The sequence below is a fragment of the Sapajus apella genome, unplaced genomic scaffold, assembly GCF_009761245.1.
Source record: "Sapajus apella isolate SASKATOON/1434 unplaced genomic scaffold, GSC_monkey_1.0 scaffold110, whole genome shotgun sequence".
Classification (NCBI taxonomy): Eukaryota; Metazoa; Chordata; class Mammalia; order Primates; family Cebidae; genus Sapajus; species Sapajus apella.
In genome coordinates, this window is record NW_022437050.1 from 2,469,539 (window position 1) to 2,491,772 (window position 22,234).

General features: G+C 38.6%; 1 protein-coding gene across 2 annotated transcripts in view; it reads left to right on the plus strand.

Annotated features, from left to right (window-relative positions):
- SOX30 (SRY-box transcription factor 30) overlaps positions 1-22,234 on the plus strand; it is a 28,842-nt gene that overhangs the window by 3,114 nt on the left and 3,494 nt on the right. The window contains exons 2-4 of one of the 2 annotated variants that reach the window (XM_032259547.1): positions 2,034-2,273; positions 3,506-3,685; positions 10,117-10,609. In XM_032259547.1, coding sequence (XP_032115438.1) covers positions 2,034-2,273; positions 3,506-3,685; positions 10,117-10,609 — 913 coding nt within the window. The remainder of the gene's footprint in view (positions 1-2,033; positions 2,274-3,505; positions 3,686-10,116; positions 10,610-22,234) is intronic. The other variant, XM_032259548.1, reaches the window with a different exon arrangement.

Genomic DNA, 22,234 nt, shown 5'->3' on the forward strand with positions numbered 1-22,234 from the left:
TTTTTTTTGAGACGGAGTTTCGCTCTTGTTACCCAGGCTGGAGTGCAGTGGCGCGATCTCAGCTCACCGCAACCTCCGCCTCCTGGGTTCAGGCAATTCTCCTGCCTCAGTCTCCTGAGTAGCTGGGATTACAGGCGCGCTCCACCATGCCCAGCTAATTTTTTTTTTTGTATTTTTGGTAGAGACGAGGTTTCACCAATGTTGACCAGGATGGTCTCAATCTCTTGCCCTCGTGATCCACCCGCCTTGGCCTCCCAAAATGCTGGGGTTACAGGCTTGAGCCACCGCGCCTGGCCCATTAGCTCAGTACTTTTATATGTATCAAGATACAGAAGAAATAATGATGTTTAATGAAAAAAGTGATTATAAGTAACTGGAAAGTTTATACCAATTATAGAGGCTGTCTTTAAAATGAACAATCAACATTCTTCTAGCAGAAAACAATATGTGATCCAATGTAATATTTTAGTGTTTATTCCTCTGAAAGGTAAGGACTTATAGAAATATTGAAAAGAATACGGTAGAATGAGCTATAAAAAATTGTTTTTAAAGAAATGACCAGTTGTAGCAGTAGCAAGTACCAATAGATGTTTTTATTTCTATCCAGTATTTCCAAATATATTGTTAGTAAATCCTTAAGATTTAGTTCACACAGGACGCTTTGCCAGTGCACATCTTGGAAAGTCATATTAATATTTGGTTCATATTTTCATTAACTTTGTTTTTTTTAAATTTTATTTGTTGATTCTTCCCCTCCACTCTACCCTGTTGCTTTTATCTTTAGTATTTTTTAGACTTTATTTTCATTTTCTAAGAGAAAGAAAAGGAAAGCTTTCTTTATACTTCGTATTTCATCCTTAGTGTTTTAAAGAAATTTTTTATATTAAGTAATCCTAAAATATAATAAATGTATGGACAGTTATTTTTGATAAACTACATGAGAGATGAATTTAGATAACTTCCTTTGTTGAAATTTCAACTGGCTCTATGATATTTTTTTAAATTTTATCTTATCAAAAAGAGACGCTGGTCTTGAACTCCTGTGCTGAAGCAGTCCTCCGCCTCAGCCTCCCAAAATACTGGGATTACAGGTGTGAGCCATTGCACCTGCCTTCAGTGACTTTCAAAAAATTATTAATATTATTTTGAGATGGAGTCTCATCTATTGTCCAGGTTGGAGTGCAGTGGCGTAATCTCAGCTCACTGCAACCTTCACCTCCCAGGTTGAAGCAATTCTCATGCCTTAGTCTCACGAGTAGCTGGGACTACAGGCATGAACCACTATACATGGCTAATTTTTGTATTTTTAGCAGAGATGGGGTTCTATCATGTCGGCCAGGCTGGTCTCCAACTCCTTACCTCAGGCGATCCACCTGCTTTGGCCTCACAAAGTGCTGGGATTATAGGTGTGAGCCACCGTACCAGGCCCAAAAAATTATTTTTATTATTTCCTCTAATTTTTCTCCCAGGACACAGGACTAGTGTTGATGATTCAATGTGGTAGGAGCTTCACCTTCATAGTAAAATACAACTAATATAGTATTATAATGTTATAAATATTTTTGCTTGAAAGGACACTAGAGCAGCATGTAGATGAGTTGCTGTGAACATTTATAAAGAACCTCTCTACCTAGCTAAGATTATAGTCATGAGTAAGTCACGCATGGTTCCTGTTCTTTAATGATAAAATATTTTTATTGGGAAATGAACCAAATGTTAATTATTGTTAGAGGTATTAATAATACAGATCAAAGAAGTAATAAGCCAGCAATTTACTGTCTTCAACATGATTATTTCCCCAATATCTTAAACAATATTATTCTCTTTGAGGAAAAGAAGTCATACTAAAGTGTGGTTCAGAATGGCAAGTTCAGGGATTGTAGGGAATGTTGGAATACTGACAGGTTTTTTTGGTTATAGAAGTGTACATTTTCTCCAGCTATTTCAAAAATAAGTGTAGATGGAGGCATACTTCACCTTAAAATTGTGTGTGTATGTCACATTAATTTAGTATCTTAATTTTTGTCACATAGGCATACCAGATACTCCCTTCAGTAAGGACAGAAATGGTCATGTGAAGCGACCCATGAATGCATTTATGGTTTGGGCAAGGATCCACCGACCAGCACTAGCCAAAGCCAACCCAGCAGCCAACAATGCAGAAATCAGTGTCCAGCTCGGGTTAGAGTGGAACAAACTTAGTGAAGAACAAAAGAAACCCTATTACGATGAAGCACAAAAGATTAAAGAAAAGCACAGAGAGGAATTTCCTGGTAATCAAATGAAATAATGCCTCTTCTTTTAAATGAATTTATTTAGTTAAAGATTAGGTTAGGTTGAGATTGAAAGACAAAAATGTATAGTTTTTTTGAATATGTACAATAAAGGGAATAATGAATATTATAACAATGATTGAAATGACACTGGGCATGAGTTTCCTTAAATAGAACTAAGCAAAGGGATATCTGATTTCATATTCACCAACCCATACAAATCAGAAGACATGCAGTTTTTTTTGTGGTTTGACTTAGATAGATATAAATTTAATGAAGATATAAATTTAATAAAAGTACATCTCCAAAGTTTTAGGCTATAGTTTTTCAAGTAAACTATAGAAGTGTTAAAATGAAACAACAGAAAAAAAATACAGTACATACTTAAGGAGAATGAGGGATTATTACCATATTCCATTTTAACATATGATTGTCGGAACATAGTCCTGCCTTCTGATTGATAGATTTAGCCCCATCATGATACAGTGTGAAATGAGTCTGATTTCTCCCCAGCAGTGAGAACATTGGGATTAGGTTTAGGAAAATGCACTGTTTATGGCCAGCATGACTATGCAAGATGGAACAAAAATTTTTTTCTGAAATATTGGCAGAGAGGCTCTAGGAATGACGGTCAGAGGCAGCAACTATAGGGAACCAGTGATTGTTCCAGTTACACAGTGGCTGCAAATGCCATAGTTCCACTGTTCTGAGTTTGGAAGAAGTTGAGTTATTTGTGGACTTGGAGATTGCTGAGTCTAGGAGAGTGACTCTTCTTGAACTAGGCATAAAAATAGTGACTGATCATTAGTGACTATTGCATTGTAAGATATATTCAATTGTATCTTACAGAAAGTGAGGAAACAGGAGATGAATAATGTCATAGTGAGGCATTGTTTGATAAGGTAGAGGAAAAGCTTTGGGATTCAAGTATAGTGGTTTTGAAGTTGACTCTACTACAGATTCATTCTGTGTCATTGGTTGTAAAACATTTGACCCTCTTCCTTTCAATTAGGAGTTATAACACTGGCCACTAGTCAGGAACTATTTGGATATGTATGTTAAAATATACAGTGGAGCAGTCATTTACTGAAATAGTATCCCGGAGTTGGAAAAGATACTTTAGACAGTAATTTATTTTTAAAAACTTTAAAGTGCCTTGCATTTTAATATGAAAAAAAATATTTAAAGGCTAAATAGAGTCTATACATTTAAACGTATTTTATCTTCTATAGGTTGGGTTTATCAGCCTCGTCCAGGGAAGCGAAAACGCTTCCCTCTAAGTGTTTCCAATGTATTTTCTGGTACCACACAGAATATCATCACTACAAATCCTACAACAGTTTATCCTTACCGCTCACCTACGTACTCTGTGGTAATTCCCAGCCTACAGAATCCCATCACTCATCCAGTTGGTGAGTTAGTTTTATTGTAGATGACTATTTTTTAAATAGCTGCAAGAAAATTTTACCTCAAGTTGAAGTTTTCTTTCTGTTAGTCTTAAGAATTTGGAACAACAGTATTAAGAAAAAAATCAAGAAGAGGGAAAGAGAACATTAAATAAGAGAAAAAAAATTTCAGCAGACATCAAAACACTTCGTTTGTCAGAGTAGCAAATAATCCATGTGTAAAACCTCAGACCTTTCAGGGAAATCAGGATGAGCCCATAGATTAGGCAGATAATGCAGGAAATGACTGAGGTAATTCAATAGGAAAAAGGAGAGTCTTTTTACTATCTGTATAAAAGAATGCCTTGCTAAGGGGTATGAGGCATCCTGTCCTGGAACTTAGTAATGATGCTGATTTGTTGAGACCATTCTCTGCTGCTCTAGAAAAGCAATGGAAGTAATCTATTTTCTACCAAATATTTGTTTGGTTCATTATATTAATCTAAATGCCTCCTCTGAGTTCTTTACATTCTTCTTGTTGATTTTAAACACCAAAAATTGAGAACCTAATATCTTAATAACTTGTTATAGGGCTATCCATCATTGGTTTGTTTTTCCAGAACGTATTTTAACCATCTTTTAAGGAGAGTTTTATACATTCACTACTTCCTATAACTTTTTTTAAATTTTGAGACAGGGTCTCACTCTGTCACCCAGGCTGTAGTGCAGTGGCAGGATCACAGATGACTGCAGCATTGCCCTCCGGGGCTCAAGGATTCTCCCACCTCAGGCTCCCTAGTTGCTGGAGCTACAGATGCACACCCCCCATGCCCAGCTAATTTTTTGTATTTTTTTATGGAGACAGAGTTTTGCAATGCTACCCATGCTGGTGTCAAATCCTAGGCTCAAGTGATCCACCTGCCTCGACCTCCCAAAGTGCTGGGACTATAAGTGTAAGCCACCACACCCAGTCCACTTTCTTAAAACTGCTAAGACTGCTTAAACATACTGCTTTTCCTAGTTTTTTTTTTTTTTTTTTCCTTAAAACCTTCTAGTAATAAAGCCACCCCTATGAGTTGAGAGTTTTAGATACCTTGGAAACTGAGTTATTAGAATCCTAAGCATTTTCAGTTTTTTTAAAATGTATCATTTTAGCAATTGATAGCAACAAGCTACATTTCAGTTGTTTAGATTCAAGAGAGTGATGCAGAGAGCTGATCCTATAGCCCTGTTCCCTCCTAGCACAGTCAAGCACTCTCAGCTTTCACTATTTGGTAGTGACTTATTTAATCTTGTGTTTCAACCCAGTCTTAAGTATAACTTTGTCCGCTTTCCTTGCTTTTCTGTTATGTTATTTGTTTGTTTATTTATTTATTTATTTATTTAGAGACAGAGTCTTGCCCAGGTTGAAGTGTAGTGGTACGATCTTCGCTCACTGCAGCCTCTGCCTCCTGGGTTCAAGCAATTCTCCCACCTCAGCCTCCAAGTAGCTGGGACTACAGGTGCATGCCACCATGCCCATCGAATTTTTGTATTTTTAGTCGAGACAGGGTTCCACCATGTTAGCCAGGCTCATCTTTGAACTCCTGGCCTCAAGTGATCCACCCATCTTGGTCTCCCAAAGTGCTGAGATTACAGGCATGAGCCACCATGCCCAGCCTGTGTTATATTATGATTTTTGTTTTCATAATATAAGTTTCTTCTTTTTGTCCCTTTTTCCGAGACGTTACTTACATCTGCTTCTACCCACTGTTAAATGCTGTATATTTTCCCAGAAACAGAATTAACAATGTTCTTATTTGAAGCAGCTGACATTTGATATATTTTATATCATTCTGAGCAAAGACAAGGATTGAGTAAAAACTGGAAGATTGCTTCTAATGTTGATAGGGTGCTTTCTCCATGATGTTATATTTAAGTATGGTAGGCAGAATTATAGGAAGCGTTTCAGAGCTATACACAACAGTAATAAAATCTAAGACAAGAATGATTTTCTTGTTTGTGCTTAGTTTTTTGCAATATCCCTTATTTCTGATGATATATAGTGTCAGTAAAGATTCATTTCTTGGGTCAGCTGTAGTGACTCATGCCTGTAATCCTAATACTTTGGGAGGCCAAGGTGGGAGGATCACCTGAGCCTAGGAGTTCAAGACCAGCTTGGGCAACATAGCAAGACCCTGTCTCTAAAAAGAAAAAACAAGTATTTCTTGCATCTCAAAAGATAAACAGAGAACATTATCTTATAAGCATAATTTAGGAATTATTAAGATATACATCTTAATAATAAATGGTGAAATTTATCTGCTATTTTGTTCCTCAATCATACAGCTTTGAAATATTTTCTTATAGATTGTTCTCATCAACTTGGCATTATATTACCTAGAGGAGTTAGTATCACTTGCAAATTTGGAAATTTCACTGTATATTTAATATTCTAAATTATTTGTGAAACGAGTTAGAACAGATTATAGCACACATCTCTTAGGGAATCATAATTTTAATATCTTGTCATGTGCAGATGCTAATTTATACACTTTTTTGTTTGTTTTAAGTAATTTCATATTCTAAATATGAAGTTATGGTAATTTTGTTTTTCAAGCATGTTTGCTTTATTCCCATGAAAGATATCAAGATAGTGAGGTACATAATTTTTCTTATATAGAAACAATTTGCCCTATTTTTTTGTAGTAAGCTTTGTGCATTAATATCATACTGTATAGATTTCACCACCATTTCAGATGTAGACTCACCAAGCTAGGGTTCTCAAGATCACGTTTCAATAGCCGAAGGTTATGCTGACTTTCTAAAAATCTCTGGCAGGGGGCATTTGTACCTACTTTGTCTAAAATTTTCTCAGTTCTACCCTTGAGGGTTTTTTAAAAAACTTATATCTATATGTTTTTTGAGATGAAATCTCACTCTGTCACCTATGCTGGAGTGCAATGGCACGATCTCAGCTCACTTCAACCTCTGCCTCCTGGATTCGAGTGATTTCCCTGTCTCAGCTCCTGAGTACCTGCAATTACAGGCATTTGCCACCACATCTGGCTAATTTTTGTGTTTTTAGCAGAGACTGGTTTCATCATGTTAGTCAGGCTAGTTTTTCAAACACCTGACCTCAGGTGATCGGCCCGCCTTGGCCTCCCAAAGTGCTGAGATTACAGGTATGAGCCACCATGCTGGGACAGAGGTGTTTGTTTGAGACCGAGTCTTGCGTTGTTGCCAGGCGTGATCTTGGCTCACCGTAACCTCTGACTCCCTGGTTCAAGTGATCCTTCTGCCTCAGCCTCCTGAGTAGCAGGATTATAGGCACACGCCACCACACCCCACTAATTTTGTATTTTTAGTAGAGACAGGGTTTCACCGTGTTGGCCAGGATGGTCTAGAATCCTGACCTCGTGATCCACCCCCCTCAGCCTCCTAAAGTGCTGGGATTACAGCCATGAGCACTGCACCCGGCCTTTTTTTTTTTTTTTTTTTTTTTTTTTTTAATAATTCTTAGGAATGCCACCTAAGATCTATTTATATTCTTTTTGTCAATTAGATTGGAACGTTCTTTGAACTTGCCATTATACTGTAGTTGATCTAATATTCTTAACCTATTTGCTTTGAAAGTTAGGGTTCAGAAATCTTCTTAAGGTCTTCTTTAGTAGAAAGGGATTTATTGAGTCTCTCTGTCCTCTTTCAGTTACTGTTTACACCCTAATGACTAAATAATTCTGCCGATTCTTTCCTTTCTGTAAAAATATTTGGAGTCAGTTAGTATTGAACTTTGAGTTCTCTTAGATATGGCTCCTTCAGTTTTCCTTTGGACTGCCTAATTTTTTTTTTTGCATTTGCCTCACCGCACTTGGGCTTATTTGTACCTTTTAACAAGCTTTTGAAGGTTTTTCTTTTTTTTTATTGGACAGCTAGCCATAGTAAACTTTGTGATTTTGCGGCACATTTCTTTCTTCTGTGTTTTTAGCATTGCCTTGTAAAATAATCTCCATTTTTCTATGAACTTTTTATTTTACTTAATCTCTATCAGCCTTTTTTCCCTAGCCAATATCAATATTCCAAAAATTGAATAACCCCAGGGTAGATTTTTTGACTTTCTTTTTAGCCAGGGTCATAAATTTAAATATGTTGTGATTTCTACTGCATAATATTTCACACACTGAATTCATGGATTTATAGTAATATTTCTCCATTATTTGGCTCTCAACCAAGTTTCTTCCTTTCCCTTTTTTCCTCCCTTCCCCTCCGCTCCTCTCTCCTCCCCTCCCCTCCCCTCCCCTCTCCTCCCCTCTCCTCCCCTCCCCTCCCCTCCCCCCCCCTCCCGTCCCTTCCCTTCCCAAGGACGGTTATATGCATAATTCATGGGGTAGGTGAGCATCATTGTATATGCAGCATGGAGTGCAGGGTGTGCAGACATAGTAAGGAATCATGCTAACTCATATGTTGATCATGATCAGAAAATCTCCCTGCATGGAGATTTTACTATTTCAGTCCTAGAGATTTTAGTTTTACAATCCTAGGTGGGTATGGTATCAGTTGTGGTGGTGCTACAAGCTCTGGTGGTGGGCATGTGTGGAAAAATACATAAGTGAAGGTGAGTTGAGTGCCCCCCCCACCCTATTTCACTTATAACATGGTAGTCTGGAATTCTCTTCAGATATTTGATTACATGTCTTTGATGCCAGTTATGCCAGCATTCTCATTTTATGTGAGTCTTCCTATTCATTTAAAGGTTTTGGAACTTTTATAAAAGCTGTATCCATTCATACTTTTCTTAACTATTTTTTATTAACCAGGATATGAATAGGAAATTGAGAGTTCCTGCTCTTTATTTTTCTTTTCTTTTTTTTAAACTTATCTTCTTTTTTTTTTAAGATGGGGTTTCACCATGTTGGCCAGGCTGGTCTTGGACTCCTGACCTCAGGTGATCCACCCACCTCAGCCACCCAAAGTGCTAGGATTAAAGGTGTGAGCCACCACGCCCGGCGAGAGCTCCTGCTCTTAATGATCATGGTCAGGGTGGCAGACAGGCAAATAATCACAAAGTTTTATACTATTTCATGATAGGTGATAGGTTTACAAGGTTTAGAGGGAACATGGACAAAGGAAATTAACTGGTGCTTGTTGAATCAGGAGAGGCAACAGTAGGGTCTGTGCCTCACAGATAGGAGGACTATTCCATATAACCCTATCAGCTGAGAATCAGGGCAGCTTCATTACTTCCTATTCCTCTACTTCACTGGGTCAGAGGCCATCTTCAAACAGGTGGCTATGTCCCTTAATTCCCTACTTCCTGCTTTAAGAGGGGCATTATCTGCTTTATCTGGAGAAAAGGAAGGAGAGGGACATCTTACCTGGATGAGGCTGGAGAAAGGTCCACTTTCTTTCTGTCTCTGACAGAGACATGTTCAGCCACAGAATCTTCTTGGACTCCATCTTCTTTATTAACAGACTCCAAACTGTATTGCAGTACACTAGATCGTGACTCTCTTGCTATGGCATCTATCTGTATTTCTTCAAGAAAGTTGAATTAAATTTAGGCTAGGTATGTCATTTAGGTAACTTAATAGCTCAATCAGTAGACCTGTCTTAAGGAACAGGAAGCTAAAACACATAATTGTTTCATTTACCTTTAAAAATTCTGCCATATCTTTCATGCTCTGGTGCAATAGTATTTCTTTTATATCTATCACAAATGGTTGACTTGTGCAAGCCCTGTTCTCACTTGAAAATTTCCTTTCATGTTCACATTGAATACAAGAGTGAAATAATTTTAAGTTTTTTTCAACTAAAAAAATTAAATGTCATTTATAATTTAGTTTAATATAGAGAAGTTTATAAAATAAAAAATGGCCCATACTGCTACTCTGAAATCCCTAATATTAAAAATAAGATTAACATATTTAGATAAATAGAACATTCAAATAGTACTAGTAGGTATAAAATGTAAGTCTAGCTTTTCCTCCTGCCCCACTGCCCTATCCCCTCTCTTAGATCATAGCTCCTTAAAGGTAACTAATGTCAATAGCTTCATATTATTATTTTTTAAATTTATATATGCTTACTAGCATTTATGTGTGTTCAGTCTTTTATCAATCAACAGTTTTATTCATTTGTTTATTCATCTAAAAATATTCGTTGAGGGCCTCTTCTGTGGCAGGCAGAATGTTTTGCCCTGGGGATGATTAGCAGCAAACAAAACAGAAAACGTTGCTCTTCTCATGGCACTTAAAATCTAGTTGGGAAACAGAGACAAAAAATGTAAATAAACAAGAAAACAAAATAACTTCAGTTTGTTCAAAATGCTGCAAAGGAAACAGTGGTGTGATATGATCATGCAGTTAGGTAAGGTGGCTGATGAAGGCCTCTGCTTATACAATTCATTAAACTTTACTGAAAGAAGAAAAACATGGAATGACTCAGTTAATTCTTGATTTATGCTATTTTTATTTCTAAAGGTGAAACCTCACCTGCCATCCAACTGCCCACACCTGCAGTCCAGCGCCCAAGCCCTGTCACACTTTTCCAGCCCAGCGTCTCCAGTGCTGCTCAGGTGACCGCCCAGGATCCAAGTCTGCCTCTCCACCCAGCACTCCCACCCCAACGATTTGCTGGGCCTTCCCAAACGGACACCCTTCGGCTGCATTCTGAAGCCACTCACACTGTGAAGCGACCCACCCCTGTCTCTCTAGAGAGCCCCAACAGGATTTCAACTAGTGCAAGTACTGCCCATGCCAGATTTGCAACTTCGACCATCCAACCTCCTAAGGAGTATTCCAGCATTTCTGCTTGCCCAAGAAGTGCTCGGATCCCCCAGGCTCCTCCCATTCCACACCCACATGTCTACCAGCCCCCTCCCCTGGGCCATCCAGCCACACTGTTTGGGACACCACCAAGATTCTCTTTTCATCACCCTTACTTCCTACCGGGACCTCACTACTTCCCATCAAGGTAAAGTAACATTTTTTTTTCCTTTTACCTAAACATTCAGCTAATGAGTTTTTACCTCTGACAGCATTTAAAAAAAATACTGAAAAGGGCACTTCTTGAATTCTGCTGAATAGAAGTCAAGCAGTTAACATAAATAGATGAAGAGGGCCAGGTGAGGGGTGGAGGAGCTAGAGTGAGTGCCTGCTCTAACTCAGCTCCAGCTGACTCTTGTTATGTAAGAATATAGGCTTCAGGCTGGGTGCAGCGGCTCACACCTATAATTCCAGCACTTTGGGAGGCCGAGGTGGTTGGGTAACTTGAGGTCAGAAGTTTGAGACCAGCCTGGCCAACATGACGAAACCCCATCTCTACTAAAAATACAAAAAATTAGCCAGATGTGGTGGCACGTACCTGTGATCCCAGCTACTTGGGAGACTGAGGCAGGAGAATTACTTGAACCTGGGAGGAGGCAGAGGTTTCAGTGAGATCATACCACTGCACTCCAGCCTGGGTGACCGTCTCAAAAAAACAAAAAAACAAAACAAACAAACAAACAAATATATATATATGGGCTTCAGTGTTGTCAGATATAATTTTTCATGCAAAATAACTGTAAGGGACCTTAAGATCATTTAGTCAAAAGTATAGAGGTGTGCTGATTGTATAGAGGAGGTGCTTTTCAAACTTTAATGTGCATATAAATCATGTAGTATTTTGTTAAAATGCAGATTCTGATTCATTGGGTCTGGGGTATAGTAGTACCCTATATAGGGGTATAGTGTCCCTGATATTCTGCGTTTCTAGCAAGCTCCCAAGTGATTGCCAATTCTGCTGGTTTGTGGACCACACTTTGAATAGCAAGGGTATAGAAGAGGGCATTTGGTCTAAGTGAAAAGTAGAAAATTTCCCATGTAAATTACCAATAAAGAAATAGATTTTCATAGGGAAATATCTTGGGAAAATAATGTGTAACTTCATTTTGGAATGATAGAAATTTAACTCCCTTGGAAGTATTCTGATAGAGTGGTATTAGCCTCTACTTTTCATTTGTTTATTTTTATTTTTAAAGATGGGGTTTCACCGTGATGGCCAGGCTGGTCTTGAACTCCTGGCCTCAGGTGATCCACCCACCTCGGCCTCCCAAAGTGCTAGGATTACAAGCGTGAGCCACCGCGCCCGGCCCTAGCCTCTACTTTTCAATTACTGTTAAACATGTAGACAAAGATAATTTATGTTGAGATGGGAGTATTAAAGTGTCTAACACCAATCTTTTATTCTTACTTAGCAAGTAAATCTACTTCCCACTAGGGTATATCTACACCTCAATAGAAACAACTTTTGAGGTATTTATTATGTTGCTTCAATTTATAATGGGATTACTTGCTTTTGGATTCTTCGCTCAGGACTGGAAGAAAGTGGAACCAGAGGATTAGATCAGGAGAAAGGGAAATGTTTTGTTATCTAGGGTTTGTTTTGTTTTGTTTTGTTTTATGTAGAATCTTTTTTTCTTTTGCAGCCTTAGTAAATATTTTAGTTCAAGGGATCAAACCTCAAGAGACTTTTAATTTAATGCCGGGGAGTTGATAATCTCTTCTTATTGCTATCTGCTAGGATCTAGGATTTTACAGGAATTTTGCATAATTTTACAAAATGTTTTCTGGATATAAGAAGGATATAAAGGATGTAGATGGAATTTGATAACTGAGTAAAACACGTGACCTTAGAAACTTGAGGCCTATAACAAAAATTGTGGAAATTGTATCTGTTACATAATTAATTTTGTAATATGGGAAATGTTTGGACCCTGTTTATTCACAGGATAGGTGAGGTGAAAAAGAGTTAATTACAATGGACTATGTGCCACAATCTCACTCTAGCTGTTATTGGTTTTTTTGTTTGTTGCATTTTTCTTCTTTTTAGTGTTTTGAGAGCTAAGAATTTTTACATGTAGTTCTTATAAAAATCCTGTGACTTGGGTATATTTCCCTACTTTTTCAGTTATATAAATGGATTAATAAATAGCCTCATCAAGATTATACAGTGGGAAAGCCAATAGTCAAATTCAGGTTTGTTTGATTTTGAATTTCATATTTGTCATTTTGTTGTTGTTGAGACAGTCTTCTCTGTCGCCAGGCTGGAGTTCAGTGGTGCGACCTTGGCTCACTGCAACCTTTGCCTCTTGGGTTCAAGCAATTCCCCTGCCTCAGCCTCCCAAGTAGCTGGGACTACAGGCGCATGCCACAATGTCTGGCTAACTCTTTGTATTTTAATGGAGACGAGGTTTCACAGTGTGGGCCAGGATGGTCTTGATCTCCCGATTTCGTGATCCGCCTGCCTCGGCCTCCCAAAGTGTTGGGATTACAGGCTTGAGCCACAGCACCCAGCCAGATTTGTCTTTTTTTCTACATCAGTAAGACTTCTCATTATAATGGTTCCTCTTGATTGGCAGCTTTTAGTTGCTAGCAGAGAATCATCTGGAAAAAATATACTTTCGAATAAAAAATTTAAATGGTCAAGTGGAGGTTGGGGCAGGTAATGTTTCCTTAAATATTACGTAGATTAAATCATAGAAGTCTACCTTACTTATTCATGACAAGGCTTGTAAGATTTGGTTATTAATGTATAAATTATCTGACACACTTTTAAGTTAAGGAACATTTTAAAAGGAAGCTCTTGAGAGTAAATTCTTTTTCTTGGTTTTTTTTTGAGACAGAGTCTCACTCTGTCGCCCAGGCTGGAATATGTAGTGCCGAGGCGTGATCTTGACTCAAAGCAACCACCTGGGAACAAGTAATTCTCCTGTCTCAGTCTCCTGAGTAGCTGGGACTACAGGTGCAGAGGAGATTTTTGTATTTGTATCTGGTTAATTTTTGTATTTTTAGTGGAGACAGGGTTTCACCACATCGGTCAGACTGGTCGTGAACTCATGACCTCAGGTGCCGCCTCAGCCTCCCAAAGTGCTGGGATTACAGGCATAAGCCACTGTGTTCAGCCGAAAGTAAGTTCTCAGAAGTCAGAAACTATCTTTTTTTGTTGTTGTTACTGTTATTGCTAATTAATAGTAATGCTTTGGAAGAACCAAATGAAGTGAGTAAGTAGTTATTATACTGAATTTTTATTTCACTTAGGAACGTCAGAGCAGTATGTCAACTGTGATCTTAAGCTATGCATAGTTTTTCAAAAAAGAAGACCAGTCTTATCAATTATAATATTTTTCAATTGTTTTTCTGACTTCTACCTGTATGTGTCTGATGATAGTTTTTCCAAGGAAATAGATAATCTATTTATGACTTTCTAGATAGTATATTTCAGTAAACTCTAAATGCCAAAATTAGTTGATTCTTTCTCAGTTTTTCTTTTCTCCTACCTGAGAATGGAATCTTCTGTAAGGAATATTTCTGGGCAGGTTCAGTGGCTCATGCCTGTAATCCCAGCACTTTGGAAGGCCGAGGAAGGTGGATCATCTAAGGTCAGGTGTTCCAGACCAGCCTGACCAACACGATGAAACCCCATCTCCACTAAAATACAAAAATTAGCCAGGCATGGTGGTGGGCACCTGTGCAGGAGAATCGCTTGAACCCGGGAGGTGGAGGTTGCAGTGAATCAAGATCACACCACTGCACTCCATCCTAGGCGACGAGAGTGAAAATCCATCTAAAAAAAAATGCCAGGTATGGTGGCTCATGCTTGTAATCCCAGCACTTTGGAAGGCCAAGGCTGGTGGATCATGAGGCCAGGAGATTGAGAAGATCCTGGCCAACATGGTGAAACCCCATCTCTACTAAATATACAAAAATTAGCCAGGTATGGTGATGCACACCTGTAGTCTCAGCTACTCAGGAGGCTAAGGCAGGAGAATCCCTTGAACCTGGGAGACGGAGGTTGCAATAAGCTGAGATCACACCACTGCACTCCAGCCTGGCAACAGAGCAAGACTGTCTCAAAAAAAAAAAATTTCCTCCCTAATTTAGTTATTTATATGTGGAATTATCTAACTATTTCAATGTTATAATTGTAATGGACATTTAAGATATACATATAAATATGTATTTTGTGTGTGTATATATATATTTATGATTATTCATTATTAAAAAATTTCTGCTGGGTGTGGTGGCTCACACCTGTCATCCAGACACTTTGGGAGGCCAAGGAGGGAGGATCTCTTGATCCCAAGAGTTGGAGACCAGTCTGGGCAATTTAGTGAGACCTTGTCTCTCAAACTTTTTTTTCATTAGCTGGGCACGGTGGTGTGTGCCTGTAGTCCCAGCTACTTGAAAGCTAAGGTGGGAGGATCACTTAAGCCTGGGAGGTGAAGACTGCAGTGAGCCAAGATCACGCCACTGCACTCCAGTCTGGGCATCAGAGTGAGACCATGTCTCAAAAAAAAACCCCAAAACTTTTCTTTTTGCCAAACAGTTCATTTTGTCCTGTGTATCTAAAGTAAAAATCGAGTAGCCTAGGTGGTTTAATCAAGGGTCACTTTATAAAACAGATGTACACTCAGAAGTGTTGCTCCCTGTCTCTGGGGTTAACACCTTATTTCTGTCTTCAGATGTTAACCGTTATCATACCGTGTTTATCAAAATGCTGTCTTTCTGTGTACTACATTAATTCTTCAGACTAGTTCTTTTCTCCCTGTCCCTTCCTCTTTCTTCTTCTTGCATATATTGGGCTTTCACATTCAAGGGAGATACATAGGATCTTCATTCTATTGGCCATTGAATAAAAAACTATGTGTTTAAAATCTATTGTAATTAGGGATAAAGAAAGATATGAAGACAAATGGGGATTTACTAGCTTGAAATACATAGAAAATACACTCAGATATATGGTAGGGAAAGTAAGTTCAAATAATTCCTGGATTTGTAGAAATAGCATCTAAATTGCAACATTTTAGGCAAATGAATCAAAGGTTTAAAGCAATTCTCTTTAAACTTTGTTTCATTTGAGAATTTGATTGAAGTTATGGACTCTTTCCATACTAATGCATATCTACACACATATACAAACTTTTGCCTAAACTTTTATGGAGGAGGGAAACTTACAGTCCCAAAACATGATAGACTTCGTTAACATATAATACCTTCTGTTGTAACTAGCTAGAAATGTTGAATTTAAAAATGAACAATTTAATACCTACCTGAACTCACCAGCAAGGAACTCACTATGTGCCAGAATGATTAACAAGTTGAAAACTAGTTACAGTGATCTTGGAGATGATTTTCAGATTCAGAAATAGTTTCATTGGTTATAAACTTGGGTTTTAAGTTGGATGTGCTGGCATGTGCCTGTAGTCTGAGCTACTTGGGAGGCTGAGGTGGAGTTCAAGGCCAGCCTTGGCAACAATTGTGGTCCTGTCTCTAAAACAAAAACAAAAACAGAAATAAAAAACCCTAAACTTGAGTTTTAATGACTGTGAAGGGAAAAGAGATGAGGTCTTGACCCTGCTCTGCTCCCCTGCTCAAGGTGGGGTAGGTACTGAAACTAAAACCTCTCCATAAAGCCAGGACCCTGGAAATTTTTTTTTTTTTTTTCCGACCGAGTCTTGCTCTGCCTGCCAGGTTGGAGCAGTGGTGTGATCTCAACTCACTGCAGCCTTTGCCTCCGGGGTTCAAGCAATTCTCGTGCCTCAGCCTCCTGAGTAGCTAGAATTACAGGTGTGTGCCACTAGCTCTGGCTAATTTTTGTATTTTTAGTAGAGACTGAGTTTTGCCATGTTGGTCAGGCTGGTCTTGAACTCTTGGCCTTAAGTAATCCACCTGCTTTGGTCTCAGAGTGTTGGGATTACAGACATGAGCCACCACACCCAGCTGGAATAACTTTTTAATCTTGATAAAAGGAATTGAAATTTTTTGACATTGATCCAGATAAAGCACAAAAATAATCTTGTTTCTACCCAGGGCTCTATGTGATTTTCATTAGATGTAAAATCCCCATGGTGCTTCACACATTGGTTCAGAATCTAAAATCACCCTATCCACTGGATGCAGACGTTCGTTTATTTATTTATTTATTTATTTATTTTTATGTTTTTGAGATGGAGTTTCACTCTTTTTGCCCAGGCTGGAGTGTAATGTTGCAATCTCAGCTCACAGCAACCTCTACCTCCAGGGTTCAAGTGATTCTCCTGCCTCAGCCTCCTGAGTAGCTAGGATTATAGGTGCCTGCCACCACGTCCAGCTAATTTTGTATTTTGAAATATATAGACTGGTTTCACCTGTCTCTACTGCAAGTCCAGTGAGACCTAATTAGCTAGACTTTTCAGGATAGAGTACCAGAGAGAAGAGAGCTACACACACAGTGAACTCCAGATGACTGTGTAGGGTTCCTCTTGAGTATTCAATGAAGTACTGATTAGTGCATACTTGTGAAGAAACAACATTTAATCCACCTGAAAGGATTAGAGAAAACAGTATCTGGCAATCATGCACTAACATAGTGCTGAGAATAGTCCCACCAACTATACTGGAAAACTTTTGTGGGGCACGGAACATTGAGTACTCAGAAGTACTCTTGCTTCAGATAGCTTTAGCCTGAATGTTGACAAGGTGGGTTTTGCTACAAACCCAGTCTTGAGTGTAGTGGCATGATCATAGCTAACTGTAGCCTCAAACTCCTTGGCCAAAGCAATCCTTCTGCCTCAGCCTCCCAAGTAACAGGGACTACAGGTGTGTGCCACCATGCCCAGCTAATATTTTCATTTTTTTATAGAGGCAGGGCCTCATTTTGTTTCCCAGGATGGTTTCAAACAGGCATGAGCCATTGTGCTCTAAATATTCTTTTTTTAATTTTTTAAAGACAGATTCTCACTCTGTCGCCCAGGCTTGAGTGCAGTGGTACAATCTTGGCTCACTGCAACCTCTGCCTCTTGGGTTCAAGCAAGCAATTCTCCTGCCTCAGCCTCTGGAGTAGCTGGGATTACAGGCTGTACCACTACACCTGGCTAATTTTTGTATTTTTAATAGAGATGGGGTTTCACCATGTTGGCCAGGCTGGTCTCAAACTTCTGACTTCAGGTGATCCAGCCACCTCAGCTTCCCAAAGTGCTGGGATTACAGGCATGAGCCGTCGGGTCTGGCTAAAAATTCTTAAAAGCAAGACCTGAAGGAACCAACTTGTTTCTAAGTAATTTAACTGCATTCAAGAGCACCCTCAAGGCTAGAAATAGAATCAAATGATTGAAAAGATAAGTGAGAGTACAGTTCATTTTTGTGATGGCAGCACAAGGAGCTCCATGGACCCAGTCTCTAGCAAACAAGTGTAACTGATGAAAACTATTTTTTAAAACCACCCATTCAAATCTCTGGAAATTGCTGGGTGTGGTGGTGTACCTGTAGTCCCAGCTACTTGGGAGGCTGAGGCAGGAAGGTTGCTTGAGCCCAGGAATTTGAGACTGCAGTGAGCTATGATTATGCCACTGCATTCCAGCCTGGGTGACAGAGCAAAACTCCATCTCTTAAATTACATATATATATATATATATATATATGTGGAAATATGAGATATCTATGTGTGTGTGTTATATGTATAATACATTTTATATATATATATATATATGAAAATCCAGAAGGCCACACATATCTAGAGCTAGACCCATGTTCAGAAAACATACAAAAACACCTGAGCTTTGAACTCTTACTGATCTATAGGCTCTGTGTAAGCAGGAAGTAAAGACTAAGGCAGAATTGAAAACAGCCTAGCTGAGTATTTAAGGAGTGCCTCAACTCAAAGCCAGTCTGCAAAGACCAGGAGAATATTTTTTGTTTTGTTTCTAGGTTTTTAAAAAATTATTATTATTATACTTTAGGTTCTGACATACATGTGCAGATCATGCAGGATTGTTGCATAGGTACATACATGGTAATGCGATTTGATGCCTCCATCCCCCCATTACCCATATCTTGCATTTTCCCCCATGTTATCCCTCCCCAACCTTCCTACTCCCCACTGTTCCTCCACTAGTCTCCCTCAACAGACCCCAGCATATGATGCTCCCCTCCCTGTGTCCATGTGTTCTCATTGTTTAACACCTGCCTGTGAGTGAGAACATGCAGTGTTTGATTTTCTGTTCTTGTGTCAGTTTGCTGAGAATGATGGTTTACAGATTCATCCATGTCCCTACAAAGGACACAAACTCATCGTTTTTAATGGCTGCATAGTATTCCATGGTGTATATGTGCCACATTTTCCCTGTCCAGTCTATCATCGATGGGCATTTGGGTTGGTTCCAGGTCTTTGCTGTTGTAAGGAGTACCACAGTGAACATCTGTGTGCATGTGTCTTTAAAAAAGAACAATTTATAATCCTTTAGATATATACCCAGTAATGGGATTGCTGGGTCAAATGGAATTTCTATTTCTAGATCCTTGAGGAATCGCCACACTGTCTTCCACAATGGTTGAACCTAATTTACATTACCACCAACAGTGTAAAAGTGTTCCTATTTCTCCACATCCTCTCCAGTATCTGCTGTCTCCAGATTTTTTTAATGACTGCCATGCTAACTGGTGTGAGATTTGATTTGTATTTGTATTTGTATTTGATTTGTAACTCAGTGTGGTTTTGATTTGTATTTCTCTAATTTATATTTCTCTAGTGATGATGAGCATTTTTTCATATGTTTGTTGGCCTCATATATGTCTTCTTTTGAAAAGTGTCTGTTCATGTCCTTTGCCCACTTTTGAGTAGGCTTGTTTGTTTGTTTCTTATAAATTTAAGTTCTTTGTAGATTCTGGATATTAGCTCTTTGTCAGATGGGTAGATGGCAAATTTTTTTTTCCCATTCTGTTGGTTGCTCTTTCACTCTAATGATTGTTTCTTTTGCTGTACAGAAGCTCTGGAGTTTAATTAGATTCCATTTGTCTATTTTAACTTTTGTTGCCAATGATTTTGGTGTTTTAGTCATGAAGTCCTTGCTGGTGCCTGTGTCTCAAATGGTTTTGCCTAGGTTTTCTTCTAGAGTTTTTGTGGTGTTGGCCCTTTAATCCATCTGGAGTTAATTTTAGTGTAAGGTGTCAGGAAGGAGTCTAGTTTCTGTTTTCTGCACTTGGCTAGCCAGTTATCCAAACGCCATTTATTCAATAGAGAATCCTTTCCCCATTGCTTGTTTTTGTCAGGTTTGTCAAAGATCAGATGGTTATAGATGTGTCTTGAACTCCCGACCTCAGGTGATCCGCCCACCTTGGCCTCCAAAGTGCTTGGATTACAGGCATGAGCCGCCATGCCTGGCCTGGTTATAGATGTGTCATTGCCTCCGAGGCCTCTGTTCTGTTGCATTGGTCTATATCTCTGTTTTGGTACCAGTACCATGCTGTTTTGATTACTATAGCCTTGTAGTATAGTTTGAAGTCAGGTAGCATGATGCCTCCAGCTTTGTTCTTTTTGCTTAGGATTGTCTTGGCTATGCGGGCTCTTTTTTAGTTTTATATGAAGTTTAAGGTGGTTTTTTTCCAGTTCTGTGAAGAGGGTCATAAGTAGTTTGATAGGGATAGCGTTGAATCTATAAATTAATTTGGGCAATATGGCCATTTTGACAATATTGATTCTTTCTAACTTTGAGCATGGAATGTTTTTCCATCTGTTTGTGTCCTCTCTTATTTCCTTGAGCAGTGGTTCATAGATCTCCTTGAAGAGGTTCTTTACATCCTTTGTCAGTTGTATTCCTAGGTATTTTATTCTCTTTGTAGCAATTATGAATGGGAGTTCGCTCTTGATTTGGCTCTCTTTTAGTCTGTTATTGGTGTATAGGAATGCTTGTAATTTCTCCGCGTTGATTTTGTATCCTGAGACTTTGCTGAAGTTTCTTATCAGTTTAAGGAGATTTTGGGCTGAGATGATGGGGTCTTCTAAATATATAATCATGTCATCTGCAAATAGAGATAATTTCACTTCCTCCTTTCCTAATTGAATACCCTTTATTTTTTTTTTCTTGCCTGATTGCTCTGGCTAGAACTTCCAATACTATATTGAATAGGAGTGGTGAGAGAGGGCATCCTTGTCTAGTGCCAGATTTCAAAGGGAATGCTTCCAGTTTTTGCCCGTTTAGTATGGCATTGGCTGTAGGTTTGTTGTAAATAGCTTTTATTATTTTGAGATACGTTCTATTGATACCTAGTTTCTTGAGAGTTTTTAACATAAAGCGCTGTTGAATTTTGTCAAAGGCCTTCTCTGCATCTATTGAGATAATTGTGGTTTTTGTCTTTGGTTCTGTTTATGTGGTGGATTACGCTTATAGACTTGCATATGTTGAACCAGCCTTGCATCCCTGGGATGAAGCCTACTTGATTGTAATGGATAAACTGTTTGATGTGCTGTTGCAATAGTTTGCCAGTATTTTATTGAAGATTTTTGCATCTATGTTCATCATGGATATTGGCCTGAAGTTTTCTGTTTGTGTTGAGTCTCTGCTGGGTTTTGGTATTAGGATGATGTTGGTCTCATAAAATGATTTGGGAAGGATTCTCTCTTTTTGGATTGTTTGGAATAGTTTCAGAAGGTGTGGTACCAACTTCTCTTTGTATGTCTGGTCGAATTCGGCTGTGAACCCATCTGGACCTGGGCTTTTTTTGGTTGTTAGGCTATTAATTGCTGCCCCAACTTCAGCCCTTGTTATTGGTCTATTCAGGGTTTTGACTTCTTCCTGTTTCAGTCTTGGAAGGGTGCCAGTGTCCAGGAATTTTATCCATTTCTTCCAGGTTTACTGGTTTGTGTGCATAGAGTTGTTTGTAGTAATCTGTGATGGTACTTTGTATTTCTGTGGAATTGGTGGTGATATCCCCTTTATTGTTTTTTATTGCATCTATTTGATTCTTCTCTGTTTTCTTTTTTATTAATCTGGCTAGCGGTTTATTTTGTTGATCTTTTCAAAAAACCAGCTCCTGGATTTATTGATTTTTGGTAGGGTTTTTTTGTGTCTCTATTTTCTTCAGTTCTGCTCTTAACTTAGTTATTTCTTGTCTTCTGCTAGCTTTTGAGTTTTTTTGATCTTGCTCCTCTAGCTCTTTCAGTATTGATCATAGGGTGTCGATTTTAGATCTTTCCTTGCTTCTCATGTGTGCATTTATTGCTATAAATTTCCCTCTAGACACTGCTTTAAATGTGTCCCAGAGATTCTGATATGTTGTATATTTGTTCTCGTTGGTTTCGAAGAACATCTTTATTTCTGCCTTCATTTCATTGTTTATCCAGTCAACATTCAAGAGTCAGTTGTTCAGTTTCCATGAAGTTGTGCATTTCTGCATTAGTTTCTTAATCCTGAGTTCTAATTTGATTGCACTGTGGTCTGAGAGACTTATGATTTCTGTTCTTTTGCATTTGCTGAGGAGTGATTTACTTCCAATGATGTGGTCAGTTTTAGAGTAGGTACCATGCGGTGCTGAGAAGAATGTATATTCTGTGGATTTTGGTGGAGAGTTCTGTAGATATCTAATAGGTTTGCTTGGTCCAGACCTGAGTTCAAGTCCTGGATATCCTTGTTAATTTTCTGTCTCATTGATCTGTCTAATATTGACAGTGGAGTGTTAATGTCTCACACTATTATTGTGTGGGAGTCTAAGTCTCTTTGTAGGTCATTAGGAACTTGCTTTATGTATCTGGGTGCTCCTGTATTGGGTGCGTATATATTTAGGATCATTAGCTCTTCGTTGC